This window comes from Podarcis liolepis (genome assembly GCF_965112155.1).
Source record: "Podarcis liolepis genome assembly, chromosome: 12".
Lineage (NCBI taxonomy): Eukaryota > Metazoa > Chordata > Lepidosauria > Squamata > Lacertidae > Podarcis > Podarcis liolepis.
Genome location: NC_139563.1, coordinates 23380661 through 23404701, shown reverse-complemented (window position 1 = coordinate 23404701; position 24041 = coordinate 23380661). Strand labels below are relative to the sequence as shown.

General features: G+C 45.6%; 1 protein-coding gene and 1 long non-coding RNA gene across 4 annotated transcripts in view; one reads left to right on the top strand and one right to left on the bottom strand.

Moving 5' to 3' along the window:
• The window catches only part of NEBL (nebulette), a 192603-nt gene that overhangs the window by 138338 nt on the left and 30224 nt on the right, over positions 1 to 24041 (bottom strand). The window contains exons 1-2 of one of the 3 annotated variants that reach the window (XM_083467410.1): positions 8078 to 8522; positions 4660 to 4754 (exon numbers count right to left, since the gene is read on the bottom strand). In XM_083467410.1, the coding sequence (XP_083323536.1) occupies positions 4660 to 4754; positions 8078 to 8146 (164 nt within the window). In that variant the 5' untranslated portion in view covers positions 8147 to 8522. Of the gene's footprint in view, positions 1 to 4659; positions 4755 to 8077; positions 8523 to 24041 lie in introns of those variants that run through there. The other 2 variants (XM_083467408.1, XM_083467409.1) reach the window with 2 other exon arrangements.
• Positions 23554 to 24041, top strand: part of LOC310689702 — a 39326-nt gene continuing 38838 nt past the window's right edge. The window contains exon 1 of the long non-coding RNA XR_014517598.1: positions 23554 to 23669. This is a non-coding gene — a long non-coding RNA (uncharacterized lncRNA). The remainder of the gene's footprint in view (positions 23670 to 24041) is intronic.

Sequence of the window (24041 nt, the reverse complement as noted above, 5' to 3'; positions counted from 1 at the left end):
GCGCTGTTTACCTTTGCACTGCAGTGGTACCTATTTATCTACTTGCACTGGTGTGCTTTCGAACTGCTAGGTTGGCAGGAGCTGGGACAGAGCAATGGTAGCTCACCCCATCACAGGGATTTGAACTGCTGACCTGACTGGCAATCCCAAGAGGCTCAGTGGTTTAGATCACAGTGCCACCTGCACCCCTACTTTTACCTTTACTTTTAGGTTATACCGTATTTTTCGCCCTATAGGACGCACTTTTTCCCCTCCAAAAATGAAGGGGAAATCTGGGTGCGTCCTATGGGGCGAATGCAGGCTTTTGCTGAAGCTTGGAGAGCAAGAGGGGTCGGTGCGCACCGACCCCTCTCGCCCTCCAGGCTTCAGGAAGACATCCGCAGCGTGGGGAGCCTTGCGGGGAACTCCTGCAAGGCTCCCCACGCTGCGGATAGCAGCCTGCCGCCCGGCGGGCGGGGCGCCCTGAAGCAGAGCGCCCCCGCGCCGGGCAGACATCCACAGCGTGGGGAGCCTTGCAGGAGTTCCCCGCAAGGCTTCCCACGCTGTGGATAGCAGCCTGCCGCCCGGCGGGCAACGCACCCTGAAGCAGAGCACCCCCCGCGCCGGGCAGACATCCACAGCGTGGGGAGCCTTGCAGGAGTTCCCCGCAAGGCTCCCCACGCTGCAGCTAGCAGCTTGCTGCCCAGCGCGAGGGGCGCCCTGAAGCAGAGCACCCCCCGCGCCAGGCAGACATCCGCAGCGTGGGGAGCCTTGCAGGAGTTCCCCGCAAGGCTCCCCACGCTGCGGATAGCAGCCTGCCGCCCCGCAGGGGGGGCGCCCTGATGCAGAGTGCCCCTCGCGCGGGACAGACATCGGCCAGCCCCACAAGCTCGGGGGACAGCAGGGAGGCGCAGCGCCGCCATCCCACTGTTCCTCGACCTGGTTCTGTTTCCCCGACCTGCTTTTGGGGGGAAAATAAAGGGGAAATTTTTTCCTTTATTTCCCCCCAAAAAAACTAGGAGCGCCCTATGGGACGAAAAATATGGTAAATCAGTCTACTCCATCCAGCCTGGAAGCCACCTAATATTTTGAACTACAACCCCCATCACCCCTGACTATGGATCACATCAGCTAGAGCTGAAGTCCACAACAATGAAGGGCACCAGGTTGGGGAAGTCTGGTGCAAAAATTCTTTGCACACTTAAAGAGACACTTATATTTGTTTGTATTTATTATATTTTTACTGGAGAACAGTTAAGTTGCCAAATGCATTCAGCCTTCATTTCCAGCATTCCGACTGCATGCTAAACTCAACAGTAATGTAAGTTTCCTACTAACACTAAAAGGATCAAGCTTTTTTTTAAAAAAAGCATTACTGTAAACAGCAGCTTGATTTTGTTTGGGCAACTACATGAAAAAGCAAACAGGTAAATAAATCACAAGCTGGAATGGCAAGTCTCCTTTTCCAGTGATTAAAAGAAAGCCCTGTTTTCTCTCAGGCAAGAACTCATCATGCATACAAACTAGAAAACTCACTTAAACCTTTTTAAATCCCATTTGCTCCAAAAGGAGGGATAGGAGTGCACAACTTTGATTGTGTTTGTGCCCATTCTTATTTGAAATTCATTTAAGAGTAGTCTTAGATATCAGGCATCATGAGAAGGCAATTTGAAATAAATCATTTTATACTGATGCTATTTGGAGGGGGGGGAGTCATTCTACTGCAGCCCTCTAGATGTTGTTGGATTCCAACACAGCTAACATGGCCAATGATCATGGATGATAGCAGGTATGGTGCAAAAAACAGCTGCTGGACCACAGGTTTCCTATCTGTGCACTAGTATAAGACTAATTACCCAATAATTCGGTGTTCTGAAGGGAGGAACTCTCAGGGCATGGAACCAAGTACAAACATGTGTCTGATTTTATTTATTTCTAATATTTATATTCTACCTTTCAAGGCACTATACACACATATCCACAATACAATAATTAAAACTTTGTTAACATTACAACAATAAGACAGCAGCAACTGGAACAGTACAAAGCAGAGTATACTAAAAAGTAGTTTGAATTTTGTTCACAAGCATGAATCCACCATCATAAAATGTCCCGAACAAACATGATAAAATGGGACTTTTATTTTTTTTAAAAAACATAACTGCTGGATTGTTGGACTAGAACCTGGGACACAAGGGTTAGGGTTCAAATTTCCACCTGGCCATGAGGCTCATTGGATGACCTTAGGCCAGTCACAACCTCTTGCCTACCTTGTTGTGGGATTAAATAAGGAGTGGGGAACCATGTACTCAGCACTGAGCTCCTTGGAGGAAAAGATGGGATATAAATGCAATAAACAAACAAACAATATATAAAATTGGCATAGCAGAAATGTTAAAGTCAGTGGAAACTAGCAAGGAGACATGCTGGATGTCCCGGGCAAATAAACTGAGGTCTTTGCTGGTGCAAAAGAGCACCAGGTTCAGTGACAGGCAAGTGTCTCTTGCGAGGACATTCCACATCCTCCTTTCTGGCCACTCAACTCCACCACCAATATTCAGAAAGCAAGGAGGCTTGGGAAACAATGACAACCTGTGGGCAGGCTCCTCTGGGGGGAAAGCACATGATCTAAATTATCTAAATTATCAGTTACCAAGTAGTTTATGGCTTTAAAAAGATAAACATCAGAACTGTGTCCATAAGTGGGACAACAGTCTGTGTAGTTTAAGAGCTGGTAATACGTTTTCCATATAGCTGGCCCCAGTTAGTAGACTAGCAATTTAACTAAATTAAGTATTTGAGAAATCTTCAGGTTACTGTCACAGTCACACCAATGCTCTGGCAGTAACCAAAGCATTGGAAACATTGGCCACAAGAACATAAGATGAGCCTGCTGGATCAGACCAGTGACCCATCTAGTGAAGCATCTTGTTCTCCCAGTGGCCAACCAGATACCTGTGGAAAATCCACAAGCAGGATCTAAGCATGAGAGCACTCTCCCCTCCCATGGTTTCCAGCAACCGGCATCCAGAAGCATTACCGCCTCCAGCCATGGAGGAAGAGCATAGCCATTATTGCTAGTGGCCATCACTGGGCTAGGTTCTCTTTGTCCAGGATTAGGGGCAGCCAATACACCAGCCTTAGTTGGTAGAAAGTACTGTGCGCCACAGATGCAGTTTGGCCATCCAGTATCAAACCTGAATCTAGCAGCATCCCCAAGTTGCAAATCTGATCCTTCAAGGTAAGTGCAAACCTGTGCAGGACAGGTAGGCCACCACCACTTCCTTGGTGAGACAAACTACACATCTGCAGTACATGCCCACTGTGCAAAGAGGAATTCACAATAAAATAGAAATCTGCTATAATCGAGATATTGCCACTACCAAGTATGAACGACATGTTCAAGTATGAGATACCGAGGGATGAGCTGCAATAAAGCTACATAATTGAAACGGATGACAAGTTCCCAGCAGGCATATGGGCACTTGAAAAAGTGATCACAATATCTGTATACTGCTTTTTTTATTTATTTCCCCAAACAATAATACTTTTTTAAAAAAAATCTGACCTCCAATTTCATTTTTACTTCAAAAAAATCATCATCACTCACAGGTAGACCAATATGATTTCCTGCTGCTTCTGCATTTTGACTGAAAGAGATAAGCCTTTGCTTTAGCCCACCACAGCTGAGATAGAGAACCTGCAGCCTGCCAGATGTTATCAGACTCCGGCTCTCATCAGCTTCAGCCAGCAAAGCCAATGGTCAGGGGTGATGGGAGTTGTAGTCCAGTAACATCCAGAGGATCACAGTTTCCCCATCCCTGCACTAAAGCATCAAAATCAATAGATGGAAATTAAGGCGCACTATGAAATGTAGATTTTACAACCACAATCATGGCCTATTCATGTGCTATGATATCACACACACCAAATTATTTGTATTTAGACAGTTTATATACGATGTATGTTTCAGAAAATAAAAATCTAAGCAGATTACAACATACTGTAAACATCACAAATAGAAGTCAAATAAAAAAATAATGGGGGGAAATCCACATCATAAAACAACACAATTAACAATGAAACAGGACAGCATCTTCAGCGTCAGAATAAAACATTACACAGGAAAATCAACTACAAAAATACAATGAAAATTCCACATTGTTCATCTACTGGTACCGTAGCCCATAACATGTGGAAAGAAATGTTGCTCATTTTCAAGTACACAGGGAACCAGAACCAACTGAGGCTTCCCACAATATATACTCAAGTATTTCCCTCTCTCACAGCACAAAGTAGACCAAAAGTACGCATAGTGACTCCACTATAATTTCATAGGTTTGGATCCAAAGAACCATAAGCAGAATGAAACAAATATTATTCCTGCCCTTCAGTGAAAGAGGATAATACAAATTGTGGTTTATAAACTGTAGTGGGCCATAAAAAGAACGTGTTTGTGTAAAATGAGGGACTCCTCTGGATTTGGGGTCACTTTTTCCAAAATAACCCTTCCATGGTTTAAACCCAATGTGCTTTTGCCCTTATCCATGCAAGTAAACACCCAATGTAATGATGTTTTAACTTTTACAGTAACATGTGCACAGTGTAAAAGTCTGCCCCGACATACACCCTTTTAGATCCAGTACAGTTCTGTAAAACTAGACGATGTGCGACACTTACGCATTGCAGTAGGGTTTCTTCTCATACCCTTTGTAGTTGTTCATGTTTAGAGCCATTTTGCAGACCTCGCAATGGAAACATCCTTTGTGCCAGTACTGAAAAAGAATTCATAGTGTTACATATGGTATCACTGCCAATATTTGCCATTTACACAATGAAAGAGGGATTTCCAGTTTTTAAAAATTCTACTAATTTTACAGAGTTTTACTTCACTGTGCAAATCAAAAACCTTTTCAATTTACACATGCCACATTTTCTACACACATTTTAGCATTTTTCTGGTGGCAGTGACTGCAGCTCAGCATAGCCTCCGGGAAACCAGAGGGGGCAGGGGGTCTTCACCTGAGTGACCTCTGGAGGCACTAACAGCCTCAGCTAGTTGTGGAGTCTGCTGGGAGTCTACTGCCAGAAACTGAACTTCAAATCGGCCAATCACAGCCGGTCCAGTGGGTGTGGTTTGCAAGCTGGACCTGGGGGAGCTAGTCTCCACTCAGGTCCTCCTCACTGTGAGTGAGCAGCATAGTCTACAATGGGTGTTCTGCCCACCCTGTGTCTTTTGGCCCTGCCCAAAGACAAGTGGATAGTGCTCTAGCATGACCTTGCTGTGGAATTAATTGGTATTCGGGACCAGGGAGAAATTTGTCTGCGGACAAATTGTGCCTGTCTTGAGGTTTTGGCTACCCCATAGCAACAGTCACAATTTTTGGCAGAAAAGGTATTGGGTTGGACCCTTAGTCCAAACTGGAACAAAATGTTTAAGGTACCCTAGTAAAGGGTTCCATGGGGAAGGTTTTATCCAAAGGCCCAGACAGGGGCTAATAGGCCATAAAACTTTCCAAGAGGCAGCCTGGCGGGTCTGCCCCATTTGATCTGCAATGTGGGGCAATTCTTTAACCCAGGATCTACCCTAAAGGATCAATTAGCCAGCAATTGAGCTAGGCTGATTCAGTGGAATCAGTGAGTTGCGAATTCAGTGGAATCAGTGGGTTGTGAATTCAGGGGGTTGCGAACGTGATCCGTGCTGGAAGCACATTCACAACCCGCAGCTCTGCGTCTGCACACGTGCAGGCCGCAATTCGGTGCTTCTGCGCATGCGCAAAGTGTGATTTAGTTTTCTGTGCATGCGCAAGCGCCGAAACCCGGAAGTAACCCCTTCCAAGTTTGGCACGGTGCGCAACCCAAAAACGTACAACCTGAAGTGTCTGTAACCCAAAGTATGACTGTATACTCAATGCCTAAGACAAAGCCTGTGATCAATAAAATTGTGGCCATTTTAATCCCAGTTAACATTGGCTCACTGCACCTGGGCTTAGGTCCAGACTAACAAAGCAACATTAACCATGTTTACTCAGAAGTAAGTCTCCTAGGTGCATACAGTTGGCATTGCCACCTAAGCTAGTTGAACTTGGGTCTCACTGAAACCAGTGAGGCAACTTGGTCATGTCTTAACTACATTTCCCACCAACTTCAAGGGAAACTGAATTCAACTGACTTAGCCTGACTGGATCCAATCCAAGGCCTCTTTCAGCAAATAAACACTCACACCCTATGAAGCAAGTGACAGAAGTCATTTGTCTGCCTTTTAAAATGAATGATACAGTTCGGGCATTTTTGCTGTTACATATGTCAAGCCCAACGTAATGGTGACTCCCTGAAGATTTAGGATGTCATCATGTCATCATGTCATCATTTAACTAGGTGGGCAGCAGTTTATTTAAGTGATAAGTCACATCATCCCCTTAGCCTGTCACACCTCCCTGATGACCGCAGCTTTACCTTTCTAAGTTTAACACATACATATACACACACACCCCAAAAAAATGGTTCTGGGTTGTTTTGAGTATTAGAAGGAAATAAGGTTTCTTTAAGAAAATCTTTCAGCAAATACCCATCCCAAACACTGCATAAACAAATACCACCCATTAAGCCTGTTTGTACTTTTACAGAAACTACCTCCACCCTGAAGTCTAAGAGGCGCCCATCCCCTTTTGGGGAGGTGAAGGTGCAGAGAAACAGAGGCATCTGACACAGCCTCAATACTTTGCGGTTTTTCTTCAGACAAACGTGCTTTTGCGATCACCACCACCACGGGGAGGAGGACAGGAGACCTCATTTCGGAGTAAAGGGCACGCCCGGGATGCTGATGATCAGCCTCACCCCCTCCCATGACTTGCCTGTCAGTCACACCGCCCGAGCTGGCTGCAGTTGCGTAAGAAGCTGCCGTTGTCAGAAGCATCTCCTTCTGCACTGCAGCCCTGGAGGCGATGAAACCGCTCCGAGTCCGGAGCAAAGGGACGACTCACCTTTAGGGCTAAAGAGCGGGGGGCGAGAGGGGCGAGGGGGGGCGGGCAGCTTCGGTCCTCTTTTCCCTAGGGGGGGGACACCCGGGGAGGGATGGAGGGGGCTTTCCTCCACCTACTGTGCTGCCTGCTCAGCATATCCAACCTAAAGAAGCTTTCTGGACAGATTGAAAGGGGACCTGACTAAACCCCTCGCAAAACTGACGGCCGGGGGGGGGCTGTATCCAGATTAATCTTGCTCCGCCCCCACCGCGGCGGGCGCGCTTCGCGATGCGTCAGTGGCTGGTTGACACGTTAATTACCGTCTGCCCACCCCGCGCTGATTAGAGGAGGAAGGGGACGAGGCGGGGGAGGAGCAGCGGCGCAGATTCCGATGCACAAGCCGCCGCCCAGGCGCGCGCTCGGCCACCTGCGAAGCTCCCCGTTCCAGCCTCTCATCCCACCGCAGCCCAGCTCCTCAAAGCGGGCGGCGGAGCCCAGCCCAGCGCCAGGCCACTGCGCGCCTGTGCGTCCCCCCCCCGACCACCGACACCTCACGGCTCCCCATTAACCCTTCGTGGCGCTCCCTCGCCGCCGCCCCACCACCACCACCTTGCTCCTCCGCTTCGCCCCCTTCCGTGCTCTTCTCTGGGGAACCGCAAGGGCAATGTTCAGCCCGCGCTTAACTGGAAAGGCGAGGGTGGGGGTGGAATTAGCAGGCTCTGGCTTTTTATCATCACCATTATAATTATTATTACGTTTTGTTACGTTTCCCTTTTCACCCCTCACAAGTGCAAGTGGCGGACACTTTCCCCCGTCCTGGGTGGGGGAGTCAAGTTCAAGGGGCGGGAGGAAAACCAAGGCGCCCCGAGGAGCCCTGAAGCCCTCACTCCTCACACACAAAATAAAAAGCGACGCATTTTCCGATTTTTTGGAGAGCAGCAGGCACTTCTTCAAGCAGGTGAAGCAAAATGACGCTGGGCAGGGAGGCGAGGGAGTTCAGAAGCAGCTCGTGAGGGGAGCTCCCTTCTCCCCTCACACACACACACACACGGGTCGCCCCTCGTCCTGCTTCCCCTCAGCCCTCCTCCTCTTGTTCCCCCCACGCACCCCGCCCGCCCGCCCTCCCTCGCGCGCACCTTATCCAGGCAGTTGACTTTCTCGGTCGGATAGACGACTTTGCCACAGCGGGCGCACTGAGGGTTCATGGTCGAGCTCTCCGCGAAGCGTCCCGGCGGAAGCGGCGGCCGCCCCGAGCTGCTGGGGCATTCCCTGCCCGCCGCCGCGGCGCTGAGCAGCGAGCGAGGCGGATGAATCGCCGGGCACTGCGGACTCTCTGGCGAGGAAGGTCAGCGGCGGAAGCGCGGCTTCAGCTGGCGGCGGCGGCTGCGACAGAGGCTCGGCAGCATGTGCAAGCGAGTGGGAGGGGGGGAAACAACCGCTGCTGCCTGGAGCCTCCTCCGCCTGCGCCCGCCTCCGCCTCCGCCTCGTGCCTGCGCGCTCCGCTCCTCCAGCAGAGAGCGAGAGAGGGAGAGACCCGCCGCGCTGAAGGAAGGGGGCGGGCTGCTTCCTTCGCCGCCAGGCCTCTCTCTCTAAGGAAGAGGAGGACCCCCGGAGCAGGTGGGGGGACGTGGCCTCTCCGCTTCTATGGCTTAGCCATCAGGGCTCGAGAAGAATGGAAACGTAAGCATGGAGAAGTTGTTGCCTTCGAAACTTATCAGGAGGTGGGGGAAATTAGGGGAGAAGGAAGGATTCCTTCCCTGGTATCTCCTTCCAAGCTCCAAGGATCCAGCCTCCCAACAAGACGTGTTTGCAAACCTCCCCCTACCAATACTGGTTTGATTGATTGATTGATTGATTGATTGATTGATTTCTATACCGCTTAATATATTAAAAATGTTTCAAAACGGTGTACAAAAAAACCGGAGCAACCACAGGCAACATAAACAAAATATTACAAAAATGCATACAGTGTTGCATATAAAAGTATTATACAAAGCTACTTCTGTAGTGCGGTATGCCATCCCAATATCCCAGTGATGTGAGATTTCAGAGGTTCCAGGCACTTATCCAGGGTTTGTGTCTTTTTGGAATGAGGCGCTGGGGAGACTGTGGCATCTTTATTATAGGTGGTTTATTTATACATATATACAACCTGAGCCTACGATGAAGGGGTTCGCAGCATTAGCACCCCAAAAGGGTCTTCTTTCTCCCATAGGTACAGCCTTGGATTTAAACAGAAAACAAATGTTGCTCTGACACTCTTCAGCTTGCTGCTTTAACTCTAAGTCACATCACTGCCACTCTGAACTCTACATTCAGGATTTCTCCTCCTAACTCTCTCCCCACCCATTTGTCTTCTCACGCAGAGCCCCCTTTCCTTGGTTCTCTTAATGGCCCATCACCCAGGCAATCACTTCAACACAAGAAGCTAGGCTGGCTTATATTCTAACACTTGTTGGATCCAAGGGCTAGAAGGATCTCGCATACAGCCTGCTTCCTCCCTCCAAAACTCATAACAATATATAAATCAGTATCAAATCATTTTCCTTTTGACACACCCTCCCTCTCAGCCTTCTGGTTCTTGTCCAGGGTCCAAACAAACTATCAGGGGTGCAGTTTGGTAATTTTGGGGAAAGCTTTGGCCCTCCAGGTGCTGGTGGACCTCAACTTCCATCACCTGGTTCTTGGCCATGATGGCTGGGGCTGATGGGAGTTTGAGTCCAACAACATTTGGAGGGCTACAGATTCCTCCACTCCTTTTAGATCCTTGGCCCAGCTCATTAGGTGGTGGTACTTTTTGATTCTGCTGAGTTGGGCCCTGGACCTCTGCCCTGATTTCCTGCCCTAACAGCACTACTGTAGAAGATGTTTTAGCATCCCCTGAGCAGACTTTCACAGTTCTGTACAATTATAGTGTTGGTTTTTAGACACCATTGATGATCACTTGTGAATCATCACTTGACAACTGATGGGTGATCAAGGACTTAACAAGCCAACACAGTGTTCCTTTGGCTGCAGTACTATACAGACTTTCCTGGGAGTAAGGCCCACTGAACTTCATGGTATTTGCCTGCAAGGAAACATGCATAGGGTTCTACTGTTAACCTCTGGAAAACTCTCTGGAATTCGTTTTTAAACTTTGTTTATTAAATAAAAATAATTGCACTTCTCCTTTATGAGCAAAGCTTCTTCAAGTCGGTTTACATTATAAAATCGTCCAAAATGCAATAGCAGTACAAAATTTAAATGCAGAATCATTTCTATAAGTGCTCTAGTACTAAAATCTTAATGTCACACAGCCTTCAGCTTGGTGGGAGGACTAGAGAGACAGCAGTTGTGGTTTGAATTGGAGCAGAGAGAAAGAGACAGAACTGTGAGCTTAGCAAGACTGGAAAAAGCTTCAGGGCTTCAGGATAGGGTCTGTCCCCATTATTGCTTTTGGATTTTGATGGATGATTAGTGGGCATGCTGCATGCTTAGGCATCAACCTGCTTCCAATATTTGTTCAGTTTTATGTGTCTTGGGCTTAAAACCATAACAAAAATGCTATGCTATTAAAAAAGTATAATTGCCCTTCCCCTGCCCCCAAGCATCAGTGTAATACCCAGATCAATAAAGTCAAAAGATTCCAAAGTATTCCTCGGGGTATACCTTTATATCCAAAAGCCTTAAAGACAGGACACAATGACTTTCAGCACTCCGATTTACAGAAAACTAAATGCAAACCAAAATAGCCGTGACAGCAAAGGAGGCAGGGCTGGCCCACCCATGAGGCAGGGTGAGGCAACCACCTCAGGCGCCAGAATCTACAGGGGCAGCAGATCCAGCCTCCAATGAATGCATGCTCCTTGGAGGCCAGATCTGCCATCTCTTCAGCAGTCACTTGGCAAATAGGAGGTGCTGCTGGTCTCCTCCCTCCCCGAGGGAGGAAACGGTGGGCTCTGAGGTCTGGGCTCTGCACCCACCTGGCTGCTTTCCCTCCTGTGACAGCCTCTGATTCCTACTTCAACAGTCAGGTAAGGTTGAGCTGATTCCCCTCCTTGTTCCTGAAGGACGTTGTCACTCCTCCCTTGTTCCCAATGTAGATCTTCACTCACTTCTTCCCTGGCTGTGGGGCCGGTGCCATTTCATGGTTCGCCTCAGGTGCCAAAAGTCTTGGTTGTCATATGCAAACGAAAGCTTGACATTTTGCTGATTAGATCACTGCTCAAATCCTTGAAGTGATGAGTAAAAACTTGTTCATATTTTCAGATACCAGGAGGCATACCTTCCCATTACAGATACAGTGCCAGTGCTTAAAGGAGAATTTTGTGCCCCTGAGTTTTACAAGGGCAACACTGAGACCAAAAAGGAGGAGGAGGAAGCTGACAGCCAAGGCCACATCCTGAACTGGTTGTAAATAAGGAAACAGGAGAGTGGAGGCTGGCTGAGGGCAGACTGAGGTTGGTTGGGCAGTGCCTCATTCACCCAAATAGACCCGTCCCCATTGGTCTATCCGGAGTCCCAAGGTGAGCAAGTGTAAGAGTTCCAGGCAGAAAAGTGCTAGCACTATAGTCAAGCTCCCTTGGGTGCTGCTTTGTGCAAAATGTCCTTTTCTCCACCATTCTGCTCAGCAGAATTCCCCCTTTCGAGCTTTAAAGGGTAAAGGGACCCCTAACCATTAGGTCCAGTTGTGACCGGCTCTGGGGTTGCGGCACTCATCTTGCTTTATTGGCCGAGGGAGCCGGCGTACAGCTTCTGGGTCATGTGGCCAGCATGACTAAGCTGCTTCTGGCGAACCAGAGCAGCGCAGGGAAACACCGTTTACCTTCCCGCCGGAGCAGTACCTATATATCTACTTGCACTTTGACGTGCTTTCGAACTGCTAGGTTGGCAGGAGTTTCGAGCTTTAAGGTTGTGTAAACTGAGGCCAGGGATTATCATCTGCCCAGTTACAGCATTTCTAAGCTATGGTCTGGTGATGGTGCACTGTGCCTTGACTGTTGAGTTGCACTGTATCCTATGCTCAATCCTTGCAGCATGGGCAGAGCAGCTGTCAACGTGGAGGTGGCCGTTTCCACATTTATTTCTCCTCCTATTGAAGTCAATAGAAAGAAAATTTCTTGCACTGGGTTCAGGACTAGTGTAAAGTTCCACTGTGGCATGGATGTGCTCTGGAGAAGCATAGGATGCAATGTAAATGTGAGCCTCCCCAATCCCACCCTGTTTCAGGTATTCCATGAGCATATCTCACATTCCACCAGGGTAGTAGGGTTTCCATCATATCCTTTGATCTCTCAACCTGTTTAACTCAAGCATAGGAGTGCCCTGTTAGAGAACAGTTTCCTCATATGAGAACAGCAGCTATAATTACTAGTCTTCACTGTGTGTGTGAGGCTGCATGGTGAATACCACAAGTCTAAATGCTACATTAGCGTAAAATCCTATTAGTCTGGCAGAAAGCATAAGGCAGTCCTGTTTAAATCATTTCCCAATTTTCCAACTCACTGAAGCAATGGAGTTATGTGTAGTTTGAAGATTAAATTGCCTGCTACGTTTCCATTTGTGCTAATACAGAAACAAAGTACGGTAACCATTGCTTGTGTGGTATTTGCAAACTTCCTAATGTGATTCTTCATCTTTTCTTCAAGAGTTACCAATCGCTTGGGTTTAAAAAATAAAATAAAATACAGTGTTTGTAGTTGTGGTACAACTAAATTACTACAATTCAGTGTGCCAGTCCTGAACAGATTTACATGGAATTCCAGGGCAATTCAATTCACATGACCATTCCTTTGTTATATTTTTTTCCCCAATTTACAGATACTTTTTAAATCAGTATTTTTTGCATGTGCATGTGGAAAAAGCACACTTTTGTGTAAAGCCAAAATGCATTTTGAGGAGAAAATGCTCAAGCAAATTCTTCTACTGTATTTCAGATTTGTCTATGAAAGTTTCCATTTGAATTTCCCAATCCTGCAACACACCACACTGATTTTCTGCAGACCGTTGTATTCCACAAACAGAGGGCAGATATACCACAAAGGCAAAAGATTTGCAGTTACTCATGTATATACAAGCTGAGTTGAACACTGAAGGCAAAATTAATGCCTTCCAGTTACATTTCGTCTTCTGTATGGAAAGCAACAACAGTTTTCCACCTGTGGGGGAAGACAATTTCCCTTTCAAATTGTTCAGCATACAGTTCATGGGTGTTATACTCTCATTGAATACTGCATAATATATGATGAGATTAACATTTTATATTTTTCCAAGATCTTGATAAAAGAAAACGAAGATAAAATAGCCACCCCCAAGAAAGGCATGTAGAACAAAGCCACGCTGATTTGCTTGCTTCTGCATCACAGAGCTTGAATCAACCCGTAGTAATTATCTTGCTTTAAATAAAATTAATCCTTGTTATATGCTTACATTTGGAGAGATAAATATTTGCTGTGTTGAGATGGGCAGCTTGCTCATGCCTGCTGCAGTGCAACGTCCTCATTCTCTAATAAGCAGTTTTCCCTCCCGAAGGAATCAGTATCTCCTTGGAGCTGTTTAAAACTATAATTTTATATTTATCCCACTCTCTTGTATATCATGTGCATTTTGCTGGAAACTATTGTTCTATCTGATAAATTCAAGAGACAGTTTGCTGGTGGACCTGGTTGGTGTAGACTGGAGTGTCCAACGTGGCACCATCCAGATGTTGGGCTCCAACTCGTATCAGCTCTAGTCAGCATAGCCGACAACATCTGGAGGGCTCTAAATTAGCTACTCCTGTTACAGGCAATGACAAGACTAAGACTGTTACCAGGTGTTATTTCTATAACCTAGCACAGGAATGGCTAACCTGTGCCCCCCCCCCAGTTGTTGGAGTAGAATTCACAGCAGCACCAGCCAGCATGGCCAATGGCCAAGGAGATGGGAGTTATAGTCCAACAACATCTGGAGGGTCACGGGTGGGGGGCATTGTATTGGACCAAGTTCTCCATTTCACATATGTGCTAGTGTGGTGTAGTGGTTAAGAGTGATAGACTCGTAATCTGGGGAACCGGGTTCGCGTCCCCGCTCCTCCACATGCAGCTGCTGGGTGACCTTGGGCCAGTCACACTTCTTTGAAGTCTCTCAGCCCCACTCACCTCACAGAGTGTTTGTTGTGGGGGAGGAAGGGAAAGGAGAATGTTAGCCGCTTTGAGACTCCTTAAAGGGAGTGAAAGGCGGGATATCAAATCCAAACTCTTCTTCTAACTGCAGGGTACATGTTAAAAAGTACATTCTTGATAGGAAAGAGTTATTCTATAGACCTATGCAACTAGTTGGTGAAACAAAGAAGCCATGCTTGTCCCTTTGTTCTCAGAAGATACATCAAGGTGACCTTACATCTCAAGGTTGAGAGAAAGTGTGAGAAAGGAGGTGGAAGTGAAAGAGGGTGACGCTTAACACATATTAACTTGACTTCAAAGTACAGGTCAGCGCAGAGGGCAAAGAGACAGAGCCAGTTTAGGTCTCCCACTCTGTCTGTCTTAACCCCATTCAAGCCTCTCTAAGCAAGCTGAGTTACAGGTCATCTTCCAATGGTCAGGAGGTCAGGGGCATGCAATCTACTTCAAGGCAGTAAACGTTCATGCAAGAGGAAGGTAGCATAGTCCAATGCAGGTGGAAAAGGCACTCAGTTTCTGAAAGTCCACCGTGCCTTTTAATGAGTCCTTCAGAAGCCTGTAGAGCAGCCATTTTAGGTAACAAATTACTCAAAATAAGAAGCAAGCTAGAGTTATCAGTTATATAAGCCAAACAGGACCCCTTTAGCACACACCACCTGTGGCTCTTCTTTCTGCCATTATCAAGGTGCTGCTGTGAAGCAACAAAATCCGGCCAGACATTTCCTCCTGTTGCAAGGTGTCCTGATAGTGCGGAGTTTGGAATCTGCTGTCTGCTGCCGAATTCCTAGAGTTCAGCCCTCCGGTGCCTTACAGAACTTTCTTCATGCAGCTCATCTCCTTGTCACAGAGTTTCATGGCTATCTTGCCCAGCAACCTCAGAGAACAAAGGTAATATAACTGCAGTCTTTTATGCAAGAGTAATGTTTTGAATATCATGGCTTATCCGATAGTCAATAATTCAATATTTTCTGCTGGAGATTGTGCAGAAGAGTCAGCATTGCAGTCAAGTACATTAAGAATCATGTTGAACTAAACAATGGACTTATTTTTTATCCCTTCAGTGACATATACACTGCAGCAATAGATACCATCACACGGGCAGGAAAAGTAGAACAATCTAGGGAGATACTTTAAAGGGGAAATGATATTAGACTTTGCTGAGCAAACTCAACAGAAGAGAGGAACAGAATTTTTTGAAGATAATGCATATAGTAGGGAGAAAGATAAAATGGAGGAAAAGGACAGATGCCTGAGGAAGTTTTTTCCCCTCCCTTTTCATCTGTGTTCATTCTAGCTCACCCATACTGAGCAAAATAGTTCTAAATGGAGGCCAGGAAGTACATTCAGTCTCCTTGAAATATGCAAATCACTATACTGTAGTACATTTTGTGCATGTATATCTCATTGATTTTAATGGGACCCAGATATCTTTGGCTGTCAGCAGAACTGCAGCCTAAATGGTTCTACAAATGCTTCTATAGAAAGTCATTCTTTGTAATATTTCGGTTGGGAGAAGCACTTGCATATACCTATTGACCCCAGGGGCCATCACTACCTCTGATTCAGCTATTCCTTGCTTACTCAAAATCATCCTGTTCTCCTTCTCTCATTTTGAAGAATTTCTTGTAAAAGTCACCCAGGGCATTCTCTGCTTGCTTAAAAAGAAGAAGAAGAACCTTGTTTGAGTCTGTTACAATTCAGCCAAGGAAACTTCAGATTTTGAGATAGAAGGAGATAGACACAGACACAAATGAAGCAAAGAAATCAGGTTTTGAAGAGCTCGACGTGGTCCTCCTTCCACCACAGAACCTTCTTTGTCCTCACAGTCATGGCAGACAGCCTCTCGCTTAGCAGGGGGAGATCATGGGAAGTGGATAAGTAAGGAGCAGCAGCAGCTTCTGATCTGCATCCTTGCTGCCATCCCAATTTACTCCCTTAAAAATCTATGGCAGCAACTACTTGCAAAAATAAGGCAGGGGGGAATCCATAGATTGATTTTTGAAGTGAAAGATTTGCCTGGACTACAGTGTTTGTAGAGGGAGCACCCACTGGATACTATGTGTGATGGCTATCTCTTTATGGAATATGACTGTGATACAATAGGTAGATGAGGGCTTGCCACTGTTTTGGGACCTGTGGGCACATTTGGAAACCTGATCATTGTTCACACTCAGTATCCCAGGAGGACAAGGTCCCAGGCACTGATGTTCTGGGCTGAAAGAAGCAACATCTCAAGGAAAAAATCCTTTTCCATTCAAGCTCAGCTCAGGCCAACATGCCCTGGAGAAGGACTGTTCAAGCATCACAAAGACAACCTTAAAGCAAAAGTTTGTGCCACTGAGTTCCTGAAGCTTAGGTAAAATGAAAACCAGGCTTGATCCAACTGAGGCAAGGTATGCTACTCTAATAAAGAGTGGAAGTCTTCTGCATGCAAAATGCCAGGAAGAAGTATTTTGAAAAGAAAATGTATCAGCCCCTGTCTCTGGAATCACCTGCAATGTAATCAAACAAGCTATTTTTGTAGCTGGACTGTTGGAATCAGGGACTCACTCCATAAACTGGGACAGACCCATGACTTGTCATCAAAGCACAGAGGCCTTGAGCCAGGGTGTATACAATGTGCATGAAGTGCCCAGAGGGTTGGCTAAGGGTGAATGTGGTCCTTGAGTCCCAAGGGCCTAACCACCCCTGGTTTGTGCCATGATAAATTTGTTAGCTGTCATCACACAGCCCCCACTGAAGAATCTGGAGTGCCGCATCACAATTGGGCAGAAGGTGGAAAGGGTACTTAGTAGTTGCAATGTGTGGGAGAAGGAAGATGCAAGAGGTTTATCCATCCGATTTCTATACCTCCTTTTATCCAATGTTCCCAGGGCAGTGTACAACATTAAATACATAATTTACATATATATATATTGTCTTTTACATAATTAACATAAAAATAAAAGACAATAAAATAAAAAGACAATAAAACAATCACAGAAAAAAGTCATAATAACAGGTCCCCCCATGTTTAAAAGGCCATAGTTGTTTAGTGGCTGAGGTCCTGGGTAAAGAGGAATGTTTCCGTCTGGCATCTAAAGACATGTAATGATGGGGCCAAGTGAGCCTCTCTGGGGAGAGCATTCCACAAATGGAGAGCCACCACAGAAAAGGCCTATTCTCATGTTGTCACCCTCTGAATCTTTTGGGATGTGGGGACACAGAGAAGTGCCTTGGGGGGAAAGTACAGGGTCTGGGTTGCTTCGTATGGGGAGATGCAGTCCTTAAGGTAATGAGGTCCTGAGTCATGTGAGTTTAGCATGGAGGTGGTTTGTGTACAGGGGGTTGCACAAAAGGAGGGAAGAGGCATGGACATGGGGGTGATGGTAAAAACGGGTGCATGATAGAAGAGAGAAATAGCTTCAATTACTGGGTTGGGAAGATAAAAGGTCATCTTAGTAGTTGCATGGGGTGGAAAGGGGAAGCTGCAGGGGGTTAGTGTGAGGAAAATGGCAAGGGTTGGCAAGCAAAGCACACAGGTGTGTAGTCCCTAGTATTACAATAAATATATAAAGGTACAGTGGTACCTCAGGTTACATAGGCTTCAGGTTACATATGCTTCAGGTTACAGACTCCGCTAACCCAGAAATAGTACCTCGGGTTAAGAACTTTGCTTCAGGATGAGAACAGAAATCTTGCTCCCACGGCGCAGCGGCAGCGGGAGGCCCCATTAGCTAAAGTGGTGCTTCAGGTTAAGAACAGTTTCAGGTTAAGAACAGACCTCCGGAACGAATTAAGTACTTAACCCGAGGTACCACTGCAAAGGGACCCCTGACCATTAGGTCCAGTTGCAGACGACTCTGAGGTTGCAGCGCTCATCTTGCTTTATTGGCCGAGGGAGCTGGCTTACAGCTTCCGGGTCATGTGGCCAGCATGACTGAGCCGCTTCTGGCGAACCAGAGCAGCGCACCGTTTACCTTCCCGCCGGAGCGGTACCTATTTATCTACTTGCACTTTGATGTGCTTTCGAACTGCTAGGTTGGCAGGAGAATAAATATATACTCCAGGAGAAAAAAACGTTTCCATGCTCTCAGGACCCAACCCAACTGTGCAAACAAGATGTTACCACTTAACTAGTTATATGGGAACAGAGATAGGGATGCAGATCACTCAAATGCAGATCAGAATGTGCATCCAGTTGCTGGACACCACAAGTGGGGAGGGTGTTCTTGGGCTTGAATCCTGCTTGTTGGTTTCCCAGAGGCAACTGTTCAGCCACTGTAAGAATAGGATGCTGGACTAGATGGGCCATTGACATGATTTAGCAGGTTCTTCATATGTTACTATCCCTTTCAAAGCAATGCAGTATGGATAGGTATGTTCTGATGCACATACTGTCCATAATTTGTTACAGTTTCCAAACCATCAAGTTATATTGATGTTGTCTGTGCACAGAGAACTCTTTAGCTGCTGTTCAGTTCCGAAGAAAAGTCACAGAAGAGAAACCACTTATTTTGCACTTGAGTTAAAGGAAAGTGCCCTTTAGAATGCAGCAGAGGTTAAAGAGAAATTCCTTCAGTTTATGTAACAGCGCCCAGTTCAACAGCCTCAGCAGCTGAAATCCAGTTAGGATTCTATCCATCAAAACTGCCTCAGAAAAGGAATGGCTCTCAAAGGCTAAAGAACCTTCTCAAACGAATGCAAAGTGAAATAAAGACACAGACATTCACATACAATGAAAAGTGTTGAAAATAAGGCTGACTTTGTCTCGTTAACCTGGCACACAAGCCCCGGTGATCAGTAACTGGCATTTATGAGAACCTGCTAGGAGGGAACTCTAAACTTCACAAATGAGTGTCACTATGGAAACTAATCAAATGAACAAAAGTATGAAAGAGCAGACTCAGTGGAAACATCTGAGAGGGAGGAACAGCACAGTAAACAAATTGTGTATGTTAAAAGTCCATGATTGAAAAGCTCGGGCGAACAAACCCTGATATCTAGAGGGTTCTGGAGTAAGTTCATGACAATTTCTCACTGAGTCATTAAAATCTGTGAGCACTATATATTTTTCAAGGGGAAGACACACACTGTGCCTCTTTTATAGGCAAACCAGAGCAGTTGGCACAGAGTGCTGTTAGCTAGAGGATGGATTTTTGGCAGAATGTTGTGTTCCTAGTGCAACATGAAAATAAAAGGCTTCAAATAAGCTACCAGTGTATGCTTTTTTATTTAAAAAATGACAAAATTTTGGGTTTTCCAAATTAAATAACAGTTGCCTTTTAATTTAGGGCAAGCTTTTAGAAATGCCCCTCACAACACGCAACTGGGAAGTTGGCTTGCAGTCCCTGCAAGTTTGATAGTAAACAGAGCTTTCTTTGATTTCTTAGAAAATCAGCTAAGTGGGGTAAACTTGGGCTACGGTGAGAAAAATTACCATTATTAGTGAGCACATGCAACAAGTTCAAAGGAAACTACACTCTCAAAGGCATATTCATTAATAATATTGTATATCCTATACTAGGGGTGGGCAAACGATGACCATCCAGATGTTACTGAACTCCCGTCTCCTATCAACCCCAGCCAGCATAGCCAATAGTCAGGGATGGTGGGAACTGTAGCCCAACAAGATCTGGAAGGCCAGAGGTTGCTCAGCCCTGATGTATACCGTACTGATTATCATCTGAAAAAGGACATGGGTTCAGAGAAGCCAGAGAGAAAGATAATATAAGCAGACCATGCTGAAGACACAGCTGGTTTTCGTGGGTCAGATCCGCACCAGATGCATTCTGATTAGGGCTGCCAGGTCAGGAGCACCCCAGATCTTGAGATTTTAGGCCCAAACCTGAGAGCTAGAGATGGTCCCTGGTGATGTCACAGGGGTGGGTCCTGGTGATGTCGTTAAGCATGACACATGAAGCATTAAGCACAGTCACTGAGAGTACGTCATTCAAATGAAAAACACAGTAGATGAGTGATTATGTCACAGGTTGGAGATTAAAATAGAAGTCGCTATGCTTATTGTGAATTGCTTTTGTGAACATTCAGTATTAATGATGCAATTGCCAGTCAGCACCCTATGCAGTTAATTTTCTTCTGACCTCACTATCTACACAAACCCCTCACCAAGACTTCTGCTATTATACAATTTGTTGCTCTTTAAGGTGCCACAAGACATTCCTTCTTGTTCACAAAAAATAAAATACATTTAAGAAGTTCTTAGGAACACATACCTAACATTAACCTCAGCATACAAGGTCACCTGTGCAGGTCTACTTTTCTGGCATATAAGGCAATTTGGCAGAAGTGAGGAGTAGGGACACTAGCACAATTCAGTTCAACTTTTCCAACCTTTGCTTTAAACACAGACACAATTTATTCCCCAAGCTCTGTATTTAAGACATTGACTGGAGGGTTGATACCACTGGGCTAGCAGAAAGCCCTTTTGTGAGTGACCATAGCTCTGTCTTCAATCCAGATTTCAGTTTGGAAAACTCACCCATTTTTCTGAACACACTTCCTGCCTTTCCAGCATTTCATTCTTTTCTATATCCTAATTGATATTACAGGCCCATTCCTAGGGTTCCCCGTCAGATTATTTTAGAGGAGAGTAGGTACAGGGAGGTCTGCTCTGTATGCGGAAGGGGGGGGAATAAAATAAGATTGGGAACTTCCCAGTCTAGTGTTTCCTTTTCTTCTGTCTTCAAGGCAGCTGCCACACAACCAGCTTCCCCCTGAAATGATCCAATTGAGTGTTGTAACAGACATTTCTAAAAGCTTGCCCTAAATTAAAAGGCAACTGTTATTTAATTTGTGGTGGGGCAGCAAATTGTGCTCGTTATAGTTAATATAATGTCATTTTATAACACTGCTTCACATGGGTGGGAGGTAGAATAATTTGGTATGTAGAATAATGTAGATGGCCATCTGTCATGTATGATCTAGTTGAGATTCCTACATTGCACTGGGTTGGAATAGATTACCCTTGGGGTCCCTCCCAACTCTACAATTGTATGATTTTATTTCAGAGGCTGAAAGTCCCATTTTATGTTTTTTGTCCTGCATAAATGAGGAGCAGCTATTAACTTGCCTAATGTGAGCAAAGAGCACATCAAACAAAAGCTTTTGTTTGCATGTAATAGCATATGTGTTCCACAGTCAGAGAAGGACTGAAAACTGTAATGTTCCTTATATCTGATGAGCTTTGCAAAGATAGCCTAACTGGAAACGTAGCTCTTGAGCTGAGATGCTTTTCACACACATACACACACCACACACACACATACATACATACATAAAGGACTTCTGCTGATTAGTGGCACCATCTGGTGGATATTAAGAATAAGCACTCATAGCCACCAAACGGTGCACATACTTGGAACAAAAAATGTATTACTTTTTGAGAACCATTTCCAAATCTGAAATCATTTATTGCTATTTTTCTAATCACTCATCAATCACTGGAGAGAGGATGTTCAAAGATCTAGCTTATTGCATTGTGATTTACACACTTATCTAGTCTGCATCTAGCTTTGCCACTTTTGTAATCTAATTCCAACTTCTCCCACTAGGAAACACTTTGTACCAGATATTCTATTGATTTGTACCCTTTGACTAGCATTCCAAACTGTCACTCAAAGTTACTTTATGCTCACATGATGTTCTGATGCAGCTCTTGTCTCCCTGTGCTATTCATGCCCATAACAAATACTTCAGAGCTGATATTACCCCCATTCAAGCCAAACCAGTTTTGAAAGTATAATCTGCTGTCATAGTCTTCTCTGGCCTTTATGATGTCACTGTCTAGGAATAAAAAAAGAGAGAAGCAAACTGTATCTACTTTATGAAGGCTGTCAACAGCTGTCACCAGAGGTCTGGTTTTTATACCTAAAGTAGACTCCGCAGTCGTGTTCTCACATATTTCTTTCACTCATGAAAGAAAAAAAAACCAAAAAACCCAACATTCAAAAGACTTGAAATGGCGTAAAAAGTCAGATTAAATCCTCTACTATTTCCCACAGTATAGTTGTAAAATCATCAGAACTTAAGCATCGGATCATAAGAGTCCTGCTGGGTCAGACCACAGTGGCCAACACCTAGGCAGGCATGTCCAAAGTCCATTTCAGGGCTTAATTCGGCCTGCCGGTCGGTTTAATCCAGCCCCTGTGGCAGTTTATTTCCTGGGGTAAAATCCTTTAAAAAATCCTCAACGACCTCAACCCTAAAAAAAGCTCAATAACTTCAATCCCCCCCCCAAAAAAAGGTTAACAACTTTGGTTTGCCCTTTGGTCAGCCCTCAAGGCCCTTCACTTCATCAAATCTGGCCCTCTTTGAAAACAGTTTGGACACCACTCCTAGGGGAAGCCCACATAAAAAAGGGTCACTGAGTCCAAGCCCCTGCAATGAAGGAAACTTAACAAGAGTCTTTGCTGGATGAAGCCAGTGACTTGTCCAGCATCCTGTTCTCGCAGTGGCTGACCAGATACCTCTGGGAAACCCACTAGGAAGATTTGAACACAAAACCACTCTCCCCTTCTGTGGTTTCTAGCAACTGTATTGAGAAGCATTGCTGCGTCCAACTGTGGAAGCAGAGAAAAGTCATCAGTACTGGTTTTAGACATTTATTTCTCTGTTGTGAACCACCCTGGTATTATTTTTTAATGAAAGTCGGTAAAATGATTTTAAATAAATACATTTAGCAGTCCATTGATTTTCAAATATTTCAGGGTTAGCTGAGCTTGTTGTTGTTACAGAAGAAAAAAAACAAAACCTAAAGAATGATGGTAGCTTCTCTCAATACACCGTAACTATAGAGGGGGGAGAGACATGAATTCATACTATGGTTGTGGATCCTCTATCAGAATGAAACCATCTGGAAATTTGCAGCTCTTTAGCTTTGCTAGAGCAGGGACCAGACAAACGTCTGGTCTGAGAACAGAAGTGGCTTGCAAAGGTAAGTTTTGTATTTCATTTTCTGCATGTTGCACATGGTCCAAGGGCCTAGCACTGTGCCAAAGGACAACAAGCCTGGAGTCATAGAATTATCTGGTCACTGCAAATTAATATGTGAAGCTGATTCTGCCCACCCCACTCCTAGCTCCTGGGTGATGGCTCCTTTGGGCTGCCAGGTCACAATGTGACAGTGATAGCAGAGATCTCATACAGCTCCCTTTTACTTAGATATTTATTCAGAGTCCCTCCTCTTATTAATCCCCGCTTTCTTCAGTTTGTTGTCTTCTCTGCTGCATTCCTCAAGAAAAGCTTCCTTCAAATTCCTCTTAGTCTAATTCACCTTGTCTCTGGGGCTCCCTATCCTGTAGCTCCCCTTCCTCCTGCAGTCTTTTCTCTGTTCTCAAGCTGCCCCACAAAGCATAAGGCTTTAGTCACAGCCTAATGGACAACATTCCCTGCCCACATAGGAACTTAAACCTTGCTTGTTGACCAACTGGAATGTTTGTGAATGTTCTGTGATGTCATTCCAGCTGGTCTGAACTGCGTTGAAGATGCACCACCATAGGTGCAATCAGGGTTGGCCCAATACATTTTGGCACTGGAGCAGAGCCACAAAGTGGAGACTCCTACCTCTGTGCCAGGGAAGAAGGGGGTGAGTGAAGATCTACATCAGAAAACAGCGGGGGGCGGGGAGAACTACATTGGGACCCCAGTGAATATTGCCATCTGAGGCAGTTGCCTCACCTTGCCATATAGGTGGGCTGGCCCTGGGTGTAAAGGTAAAGGTAAAGGGACCCCTGACCATTTGGTCCAGTCGTGACCAACTCTGGGGTTGCGGCGCTCATCTCACTTTACTGGCCAAGGGAGCCAGTGTACAGCTTCTGGGTCATGTGGCCAGCATGACTAAGCCACTTCTGGCGAACCAGGGCAGCGCACAGAAATGCCATTTACCTTCCCGCCAGAGCAGTACCTATTTATCTACTTGCACTTTGACGTGCTTTCAAACTGCTAGGTTGGCAGGAGC